The sequence below is a fragment of the Grampus griseus genome, assembly GCF_964374135.1.
Source record: "Grampus griseus genome assembly, chromosome: 2".
Lineage (NCBI taxonomy): Eukaryota > Metazoa > Chordata > Mammalia > Artiodactyla > Delphinidae > Grampus > Grampus griseus.
The window spans coordinates 4,849,671-4,860,663 of record NC_139018.1 but is presented as its reverse complement, the minus strand read 5'-3'; the positions used below and the strand labels follow the sequence as shown (position 1 = coordinate 4,860,663).

General features: G+C 62.2%; 1 protein-coding gene across 2 annotated transcripts; it reads left to right on the top strand.

The window, feature by feature from the left end:
* Positions 1-1,673: 1,673 nt before the first annotated feature.
* SLC25A47 (solute carrier family 25 member 47) lies at positions 1,674-7,988 on the top strand. Of its 2 annotated transcripts, XM_082648309.1 has the most exons (6): positions 1,674-1,813; positions 3,915-3,958; positions 4,268-4,339; positions 5,024-5,206; positions 5,860-6,190; positions 6,489-6,907. In XM_082648309.1, exons 1-6 carry the CDS (start codon positions 1,786-1,788, stop codon positions 6,767-6,769), a joined length of 939 nt encoding a protein of 312 aa, XP_082504435.1. In that variant the 5' UTR covers positions 1,674-1,785; the 3' UTR covers positions 6,770-6,907. The 2 variants fall into 2 exon arrangements, with proteins under 2 accessions (XP_082504435.1, XP_082504434.1); XM_082648308.1 differs by having other exon boundaries at positions 5,860-7,988.
* Positions 7,989-10,993: the final 3,005 nt, after the last annotated feature.

The window sequence follows — 10,993 nt, the reverse complement described above, 5'->3', positions numbered from 1 at the left end:
CTCCTACTAATGCAGCCTTAGCGTCTGGCTGGCCACTCCCACAGGGACACACGCGGGGTTTGCCCTGAGTGCTCACAGAGAGGCAGGCACTGTCCTCATTTCATGGGTGCAGAAACGGAGGTTCAGAGAGGTCAAGGGCTTGCGCAAGGTCTCAGAGCTGGGATTTGAAGGCAGACAGCCTGGCTCCTAACCAGATGCTAGCCTGAACCTCTCTAAAGGCCAGGATGGATATCAGGACTGGCCTTGGAAAGGCTGCCTTTTGCCCTTTGTCCTCTGTCGTGGCAGCGGCCACTGCCAACCTGTGTCCCCCGCCTTGCTCCACAAACAGCTGGGCAGGTGGAGGCAGGGCTCCCCCTCTGTCAGCACCAGTCAGTTCAAGGCCAGCCTGCAGATCCTTCTGTCAGAGGACAGGAAATGGGCGGACACATGGCCCCTGCCCCAGGGCCGCCTGGACAGGGCTGCCCAGACACTGCCATGTCAACACCTCCCCACCGGGGGTGACCCTGGGCAAGTGCACAGCCTCCCTGAGCCTCAGTGACCTCGAAGGGCTGTGTGGGGTCACGTGGGGGCGTGTGGGTCGATGGCCATGAGCGCAGGGCTCACGGGCGTCAGGGCCTGGCCCTCGGCAGCAGAGAGGGGCTGGTTGTGCAAGTATCCAGCGATCAACTCTGGCCCTGCCGCTTGCATGGCCCTGGACGAGCCCCTTTTCCGGGCCTCAGCGGCTCCATCTGTAAAATGAGACCATCAGCCCTGCCTCCCTCCCGGGGCTGTGACGGGGACCCCCTGAGCTGGTGAAGGAGGGCTTGGTTAACTGAAGCGGGCTGCAACTGCCGGGGGGTGCGTCACCATTCTTTACAGTGGTTTCCAGTGCCCAGCAGACAGAAGTGGCCTCTTATTGGAGCGGCGTCCCCTCCAGGAGTGCCCTGGTTTGGTTAGAGGCCAAATCAGCAGCCCCTGCCCCCGTCTTTCTGTTCAGTGAGCCCTGTTCAGAGCTGGGTCCGTGTTGGGCGCTAGGGACTCAGAACAGAGGCAGACCTGGCTGGGGCCCTGGGCGCAGGGAGAGAGGTATGGAAGCGGCAGGGGAAGTGTGGGCCCAGGGTGGTGTGAAGGGCGTGGAGTAGAGGGTGGGCTGCCCGTGACCTCTGTTGGGGCTGCTCACAGAAGGGCTCTGGCCAGCCTCCTGGATGCTTAGTCGTCGGTGGCCTGTCGCCCCCAACTCCCTCCCTGCTAACTGGAGCTCCTTGGGGACAGGGCCGGGGTCTTATTTGCCTCAGTGCAGCCTCAACTCAGATAGTGTTTGTTGAATGAATCAGCGACGGAGCTTTGAGGGTTCCCTGGGCAGGAACAATTCCAGGGGAGTCGAGGAGGCCCCAGGACACGGATAAAGTCTGAGCTTGGGCTGGGAGGGATGGGGGCATCACAGCCTCCCCAGGAGCTGCCTGGATGTGGCCTGGGGCCAGGCCTGCAGGCGGTGCAGACGGTGATCCTGCTTCCCGAGCTTAAGCCTCCCGTGGTCTCCCACACACTTCCCGACACCTGGGTTCTGAGCACACTGGAACAAGGGTCCTTTGGGGTAGTGGGGAGGGAGTCCAGGTGGGCACTGACCTGCCTGCTGCCCAGCACGGCCTCTGCCTTCGGGGCCACTGGTCAGCAGGCTCCGCCCCCCACCGCAGGTATAAGGTCTGAGAGGAGCCAGCGGGGAGCTGTTGAGGCCACCCTGGTGGTGGCAACGTACCTCCCTCAGGCACGCTGACCGCAGGGCCTTCCCTACCAGCCACGCTGTCCATGGAGTTTGCTGCTGGAGCCATCGGAGGTAACAGTGGGGACAGAGGGGTCTCGGGGGGGACGCTGCTCCTGGGGCCTGCAGGAGGGGCTGGAGGGGGTGCTCTGCCCGGGCAGCAGTGGGGTTTGAAGCCCCCCGGAAGTGGCCGGCACCTGGCGTGGGCCACAGGTGCTGGGAGGACAGAGCAGTCTTCCCGGAGGCTCGGGGCAGGCGACACAGGGCCCAGGAGGAGCTTTTGGGGGGCCGGCGGGGGGGAGTCTGCACTGGCCTGGGGGGGCTCAGCCTGGGAGGCTGAGGGGCTGCTGGGTGGGAGCAGAGGGTGGTCTCTGCGTGGCCAGGGGGAGCCTGGGAGCTGTAAGCATGGAGTGGGATGGCGGAGTCATGGGAGGGGAGGGGAGGCTCCAGGAGAGGATGGACAGTCAGGACAGATGGGGCCTGGGTCCTGCCACACTGACTGCAAGGGTGGGTGCGGAAAGGGAGGGTCCCAGCCGAGCCCGGCACCCCCGTCCGCTGGCTGTGTGCACACACAGGGCCAATCCTGGCCTTGCTGACCCCCGGACCATTTTCACTTTCGGGGAAAGGGCTATTGTGAACGCCCGATGCAGAGACAGCCGGCCCACGGGGAACGGGTTCCTACCGGCATCGATCACACACACACAGGCTATTTTGGGCGAGGCGCCCTTGGCCTTGCTCCTCTTGTGAAACAGCAGCGGCTGCCCGTCAATACTTCTGGGAACGGTGTGGGGTGTTTTCAGAAGGGGAGGGCGGTGCCGAGCCAGGAAAGACCAGGGCCCTGGCCTCATCAGTGGGTTTCCTGAGGTCCCGCTGTGGGCCGGGCCTGAGGCCAGCTGCTTCCCTGGACATTAGCCCCCTAAGGAGGAGGCTCAGAGAAGGGGCTTGACTTGCCCAAGATCACACGGCAGGAAGGGCTCCCGAGTCCTGCATCTTTTCTCCAGAGCCCAGGGAAACCCTAGGTGGCAAGGGCTCCTGCTCTGTGCCTGGCTCCGGGTCATGGGGATCAGACCTGGGCCTCTTCCTTGAGGAACTCTAGTTCTGGAGTCAGAGACGGCAGGCGGTGGGACAGCAGCAAAGCCATATGACAGGGGCTGTGACTAACGTGTTTTCTGGCACAGAGGCAGCCCGGAGTATAGGGGTCAGGGAGGGATCCTGAGAGGAGGTGATGCTATGGCAGGCCTTTGATGGATGAGTAGGAGTTTGGTGAGGTATATGTAAGGGTCAAGGAGGGGTAATTCTACCCAAGTCAGTCAGTCAGTCTTTTGCTTCACTCTTTGTTCCTTCACTCATTCATTCAGTTTATTCTTTCATTCATGCGTATTTCGCGAGTCCTGGGATACACAGTAAATAGGGCACAGCCCCCACATGCCTTACTGTCCTCAGATGGCCCTCACCGCCCCCCACAACCAGGGATGAAATCCCAGGGACCTGCCCACTAGCTCTCTGTCTTTCTCATGGCAGTGCTGGGGGCTTGGACGTTGAGACCCTGGTGTCAAGACAGGAGAAGGAGATAGGCGGGTGGCACCTGGCCCTCTTTGCAGGAGGCAGAGGGCCCTGGCCCAGGAAGCCTTGAGTCCTACTCTGTCCCATGCAAACTTGTGCTTCCAGGCAGCTCCTCACAGAGGCCTGGGGTGACCCGGACTTTCCCAGCCCCCAGCCTCTGCTTGGGCTGTGTCCCCCCGCCATCACCCCCAGAGCTGTGAGGCGCAGCTGCCTCCTGGCTTGCAGACAAACCCTCCACAGACTGAGACTTGAGGGCGAGCTCGGCCTGGCTTGGAGACAGGGCCCAGCAAATTTTGGACCAAGTCTCCCAAAACACACCGCCAGAGGGGAGGCCAAGGAGTGTCCCTGGCTTTCAGAATGAGGCCCCAGTGGGCCAAGACTCGGGAAGGAGAAACCACTAGCAGCCTGGCAGACATCAGTTTACCTCTCTGAGCCTCAGTTTCCTCATCTGTAAAATGGGGGTCACGCTCCCTCACTGATGAGACACGGTGTGGAAGAGAAGAGCCAGGTGTGGCCTTTCTCAGCAGAAGCACCGTCAGGGTTCACCCGCCCCCTCTCCCTGGGACGGCTCAGGCTCCCGCTCCTCTCACCGGTTTCTCTGGTTTCCTTCCAGGCGTCTGCGGTGTTGCTGTGGGCTACCCCCTGGACACGGTGAAGGTGCGGTCATCACCAGGCCCCTGCTACCCACCCCAAGGCCCCTGCCTGGGCTTAAGCCCCCCATTCATGGCCAGAAGACCTTTCTAGCCTGCTATTCAGAGCCAGTCGCCCCAGGCTCCTCGGGACTGTAGTGCCCCTTTCTCCCCCTGTGCCTCAAATTTCTCATCTTAAATGGGGCTCACTGTCCCTGCTCTGCCCACAGTCAGCAAGGCTGCGACAATCAGGTGTTGGCTCTTCCCCTCCCCCAGGGCCTGCCAACCTTGCCCCTGGCCTGGAGCCACCCCTTCCTGAAGCCCACTTCTCCCACAGGTCAGGATCCAGACAGAGCCCAAGTACACGGGCATCTGGCACTGCATCCGGGACACGTATCGCCGAGAGCGGGTAGGCCTGGGGAGAGGGTCACGGCAGCAGGATGTTGGGGCCTCGGACCCCAGGGCTGCCACTCACCAACCAGCCTGGCAATACTGAGCTCCTCTCTGAGCCTCAGTTCTCTCACCTTCCAAATGGGAAAAGTTGTACCAACCTCCTGGATTCCTCCGAGAACAAGAGCCAGGGTGTCTGGCACACAGGAGGTGCTCAGAATGAGGTCCTGCCTCCAGAAGAGGGTCTAGAGGGGACATCTGGGGACTTGGAAGGTCTGGGGAGGAACCTGTTTGCATTTCTGTCCCCTCCAGCCTGGGCACCCCTTGAAAGAATGCTGGGTGGAGTCATCAGGGGTCCCAGGGTCCAGCTCGGAGCCCCGTCCAGAGGAGGGTCTCAGGGACACTTACCAAAGTGAACTTGGGAATCAGTGCCGACCAGGGGTGAGCAAAAGAGAAACAGCAACGACCAAGCTGCTAGTTCAATGTCATCGTCATCAAACAGCTGCCCTAGGTCAGGCCTGGCCCCCCGCCCTTCAATCCCTCAGCACAACCTCACGAGTCGGGGGTTACAATCCCCATTTTACAGCCAAGGAAACTGAGGCCTGAGGCAGTCTACATGACTTGCCTGAGGGAGGACAGGGCAGGGGCTCAGCTGGGCCTCTGGCCTGACTCGAGCCCTCGGGCCCCCTCCACCTGCTGCCAGGTGTGGGGCTTCTACAGGGGCCTCTCGCTGCCCGTGTGCACCGTGTCCCTGGTGTCGTCCGTGTCTTTCGGCACCTATCGCCACTGCCTTGCACACGTCTGCCGGTTCCGCTATGGCAGCGCCGACGCCAAGCCTGCCAAGACGGACATCACGCTCTCTGGATTCGCCTCCGGCCTCGTCCGCGTGAGTGGGGCGGGGTGACGGGGTCCCGGGACCGCAGGGGTGGGGAGACGCTGGATGGATCCTGGGGGACTGTGGCTGAGTACACAGCTGACTCGGTAACTGAGGGCAGGCTAGGGAGCCTCTCTGAGCTTCTGTCTCTTCATCTGTAAGAGGGGTGGTGAGGTCACGCACGTGAAGCCACCCAGCACGGGGTCTGACAGGTATGAGCGAGCACGACATGTAGCCAATGTTATTAGTAAAATTATCCTCTATGTTATCTATTAACTTTATCAATGCTTACATTAAGTGTTACATTATTCTTACAGTAAATACTTACATTAATTAAATAATACATTAATATGTCATTAATAGATTAATGATGAGATTAAGCGCTTTCGTGAACTGGAGTCACATTTACCCGACACCTACTGTGTGTCAGGCCACTCTGCCAGCAGAGAACGTGTAGCTAAAGGAAGCACTGGCTCCGGCTGGGTGGGCGCAGCCGCCTTTGAACTCCACTCCACCATGGCCCGTGGGCCAGCCCGGAGCTTCCTGGGGCCCAGGCTCCCTGGCGGTCACCACGGGCCACAGGGGCGGAGGGAGGCCAGGGGCAGGGAGTGCGGGCAGCGGGCAGCGCTGCATCCTCGTCCCTGTCGGCCCCGCCCCTGCTCCAGGTGTTCCTGACCTCGCCCACCGAGGTGGCCAAGGTCCGCCTGCAGACGCAGACGCACACGCAGATGCAGACGCAGCAGCGGCGCCCCTCGGCCTCGGGGCCCTCGGCTGCGCCCCCCACGTGCCCTGCGCCCGCTGTGGGTCGGGCGCCAGGGCCCAAGTACCGCGGGCCGCTGCACTGCCTGGCCTCGGTGGCCCGGGAGGAGGGGCTGCGCGGCCTCTACAAGGGCAGCTCGGCCCTGCTTTTCCGGGACGGTCACTCCTTTGCCACCTACTTCCTCTCGTACGCCGTCCTCTGTGAGCAGCTGACTCCCGCTGGCCGCAGCCGGCCAGGTGAGCGGGGGCCAGGGCCTGGGGCGGTGCTGGTGGCGAGGCTCAGCCTGGCGGGAGTTGACGTGGGGGGAGGAGACGGGCTGAGGTCACACTGGCACCCAGTGCCTCCCAGGTGGGACGCTCATTGCCCTCAACAGGAGTCAGGACAGGCCTGCTCTGGGTGGCCCTGGACAGGTCATGTCGGTGGCGAGAGCCCAGGGCTCCCTCATGGCCAGGCCCCGCCCTGGGTGCCCACCAGCTCTCCTCGGGGGCCCCAGTGCGGCTTCCAACCAACGTGCCCGTGGGGCCCTCCCCGCAGACGTCTTGGGCGTGCTGGTGGCCGGTGGCTGTGCAGGGGTGCTGGCCTGGGCCGTGGCCACCCCTATGGACGTGATCAAGTCGCGCCTGCAGGCGGATGGGCAGGGCCAGCGCCGCTACCGGGGCCTCCTGCACTGCGTGGTGACCAGCGTTCAGGAGGAGGGGCCGAGGGTGCTCTTCAAGGGGCTGTCGCTCAACTGCTGCCGCGCCTTCCCCGTCAACATGGTGGTCTTTGTCACCTACGAGGCCGTGCTGAGGCTCATGCAGGGCCTGCTCTCATAGCTGGCGCCCATCCCCCGGGGCCAACCCGCCAGCAGCTTCCAGAGGCCGCAGGGGCTGGAGGGGGCGGAGGGGAGTGTCGGGGTCTGGGCCCCAGGGGGCCATCCCCCCGACTGACCACGAGGAGGTCAAGGGGCCCAGGGCTGGCCTGAGGGTCACAGGAGCCAGGGAAAAGCGGGCCTCTGGGATGAGGATGCGGCCGCCTGCAGCCGTCTTTGCGTGTGGTCAGTGGCTCGTACCGGCTCCCCTCCCACCTCGTCCCGCCACCCCCTCGGCTCCCCATCCTTCTCTCCCCGCTCAGCTCTCCCTGCTGGGCAGCGTGCTCTTCATTCCTGGTCCTCAGACGCAGCCAACTGGTCTCCCCACCAACCGGAACCCGGGTGCAGCCGCCTGGCACCCGGCACGCTTGGTCCCCACACCAGGATGCTCAGGGAGGTGTCGCCCGAGCCCGGTCACCCCGCCTCACTCCGCCTGTGGACCCGAGACTCAGCGGCGAGCTGTTGCCAATAAAACGTTTCTCGGGCAGTTCGGTGGTGTTGCTCCGTGGTCTGTGGGGCTGGTGACTGGGTCCCCATCTCCAGCTTGTCCTCAGAGGCCAAGCCCTCCAAACCTGTGTGACCAGGGCTCCCACTGCACTGACAGCACGCTGAGGCCCCGCCAGCTCTCCGGCTGGCCCCGCTCCCTCGGCCTTTGGGGCCGGGGGCCACGCCTGTGCGCTGAACCTGCCCCAGGGGACCGTTCAGCATGATGCCTGCTCTCCTCACCACCTCCATCCCAAACCCACCCCCTTTCTGAGTGAAACTGATCTCCAGCCAGTTCCAGACACCAGGATGTGAGCTGCCTTTCCATGGGGCCTGGAGGAGGGAGGCTCCGTGTGTCCTCAACACCGCTGGGTCCGTACACAGGTTATCACAATGGCTCAGAGAGGACCGGCCTACCCAAGGCCACCCAGCAGGGAGAATGGGGGTCTCACACCTGCACTTCTGAGGCCCCAGCCCTCTCTCTGGCATCACATGGCTTCCGGTGACGGTCCAACACGAACCTTCCGGGTGCCCACAACAGCAGCCCTCTGGTAAAGCCAGACAGCACCTGCCTTGATGCTCACTCAGACACTAGCCTTGACCGTGACTTTGGACTGAAGTCCAGTGTTCACTGGTCCACCTCCAGTGTTCTGGCTGAACACAACTTTCCTGTTCCCAGAACACGTGGGTGGACCCTCTCCTCCGGCCTCTGCTGTCGTACGGACCCAAGCATTCGCTTACACCCTGCGCTCCCTGCCAGGGACGCCCTTCCCTCCGCTCTGCCTGGCTAACTCCACGCATCACTAATCCCAGACATCACTTCCCCCAGGAAGCTCAGCTGCTTTGAGGTGTCTCCTGCTCTGCTCCGTGGGGCCTGGTTTGTGGTCTGGTCACTTACCCACCTCCTGCACCCCCCCGCCCCCGCTGCCCCGAGACGGTAAGCCGCGCACGGGCTGCACATGCCTGATGTCAGGGCCCGGCACGCAGCAGGCGCTCAGGGAGCGTGGAGTGCATGAATGCATGAGGGAGTGAACGAAGGCCCGCGGTGGATTCCTGGAAGTTCATCAGGCTGCGGTTAAAGACACTGGGATGCTTTGGCCAGGTGCGGGGAAAAGGGCGTCTCCTAACAAAAGGTTTCAATATTCGTCAAACCCTGTGTCCACTTTTGGCAAGAAGACGACTAGTGTGTCCTCCTGCTTTGGCCCTGGAAGGAGAGTTACTCCTTCCTCATGGGGAGGGTGGGGACCGTCGGTCACGGAGCACCAGCTCTGCTGTGCTGGGGAAGTGGCTCTGCAGGAAGGCCCGGGCCTTGCTCCGGCTGCATCCTCTGGGAAGCAGGGCCCTTTGGAGGGCGGATGTGAAGGGACAGGGAAGAGAAGGGCTGGGCCCAGTGTCAGCGGGACAGAGCTGGGCTCTCCTACTGAACGGGGCCACCCTAACCACGTCCGGGCTGCACCTGAAGTTTCAAATGGGAGATAAAGGGTGGTCACCCAAGGGCTCCCAGAGCCTGTGCTGACTGGGGGTCATGGGGCCTCCGAGCCGCATGTGCCGCAGTCTGCGCAGGGCCTGGCCCAGCTCTCCACTGCCGTCAGCGGGCTCCTCAGTGCCCCTCAGATGCAGCTCCACTGGGCTCCCCCAGACTGGGGACAGAGGCGGAGCAAGGTCTGAGGGGTGGACATTAACAGTCACGGGGGCTGGGGACCGACCTCCCACTTCAGCCCCCAGACACCGCCGGGCCGCACACCTGCCCATCCTCATCCAGGGCATCTCTCGGGGAACTTTAAGAATCTACTGGTTTGCAGCAAAATGTGGCGGGTGGGAGGGTCTGTGGCCCTTACCAGCAGTGACCTTGGGCAAGTCACCTGACCTCTGGCCCAGGGCCCGGCTGACCCAAACATGAGGTGTCAGTGCTCTTGTTTTACGGGCAACGGGGGGTCCCGCCCAAAGTCACTGGCCTGTGTGGGGCCTCAGCCCTGCCCTTCTGTGGCCCTGGGATGACACCCACTCCTTCTGGAGGCTCTGGCTGGGTGAAGGGGCGGCTCTGCCACCCCGGGGACTTTGTTGTGGTCCCTCCTGTGACGTGGACACAATGGAGCAGAGAGAGGTTGTCTCAGCTGCCCAGGCCACACAGCCTCGCCACCTTCTGGGCTCACTTCCACGGGCCACATCCGGTCCAGCGGGAGCTGAGGCCGGGAGAGGAGACGGGATGAGCTCGTGCCGCACACGGCACCCGGCCACCCAGGTGGAAACCTCAGGGCCCTCACGTGTAAAACAGCCTGTGCGAGGAGACAGCACACGAGACAGGATGGGCATGTTTGGTCGCAACTCACTGTGTGGCCTCGGACAAGTCACATTCCTCTCCTGAGCCTCAGTTTGCCCACGTGCAGTACAGGGTGGGCGGGCAGAGCGAGCCCAGGGCTCCATTCCGGCTGGGCCCCTGGCCTGGGCCCTGTCACTACATGGCGCTGCTCTGACGCCCCCGTGCTGTCTGCGAAACAAGGACATCTGCTTGCATTCTCCAGCAGCTGCTGGGGACCTCCAGGAGGGTGGAAACCAGCACGGGGAGACCGCTGAGCGCCAGGAAGGCGCCGCTTCCAGCCTATTCCCGAAGCCTGCACCTCCACACCGTGGGGCTCCTGGGACCACGCTTCCATCCCACACGCATCCCGGTGTGACCCGTGCAGGAGCTAGGGCATCCACGGAGGGTCAGGCGCAGCACGGCCCTGGGCTGGAGCGAGGCCTCTGCTCACCCCTCAAAGCCCAGACGGAGCACAGTGACACAGGCGGGACCAAAGGAAGTTTATCTGTCACGAGCGAGACCAGAGCGGGGCACCCAGGAATGGACCCTGCACCTCCAGTCAGGGCAGGCTCTCGGACCCAGGGCTTCCCCGGGACAGGCCATTGCTTTTCTGAAAGTACACAGGGCGCTTGGTTAAACAGGCCTCCCACAGACACACAGCCGAGGGCCTCGAGGGCTGCTGCACGCTGCCTAGCTGTGCCCACCCGTCTGGGGCACAGGCAGGGCACTGCTCTGTGCAGACAGACTTCCACGCCAGTCAAGTGTCAAAACAAAAGCACCTGCAAAGGCAACAGACTCCCCTCAGCGTCTGGCACCATCAGAGTAAAGCAGCCATCAGTTCTCAGGATGGAGTGTCTAGGATTACTTTGTGCAAACAAAATATTAGTACGTTCAGGGAAAACAGCATGATTTCTGGAGTACAGTACATGCACGGTCTGGAGTCTGGCACGCAAACTGGGAAGTTTCACCCACAGAAGACTCAATTTAGTAAAAACTGGCCCACTCTGGCCAATGTTCAGAAACGTTCAAGGCCGCTTCCAAGCCGAGAGGTCTCTTGGTGAAATGCTTAGCAAAGCTCTTGGCCAGCACTTCTCTTTTGATTTTGGGGGCATTGCTGAAATGCCTCTTGTGCCCATTAAGCTTCCCCACAACAATTTTTCGAAGCACTTCTTTTTGGTTTTATGATAATAACATCTTGATTCCAGGTATGCATACACAGACTACATATTCTTTGATAGAGCACGTTTAAGAGTATGTTTGGATGTAGGATGCTTTCAAACAGGAGCTGTCCTGTGGACCAGAACAGGCTGGCCAGTGGACATCCAGCCCAAGGCTGCACATCCTTGGGGCTGCTTTGTGGGAGAGACTCCAGCTGGACTTGCCTGTGTGACCACTCAGTGTTACCCG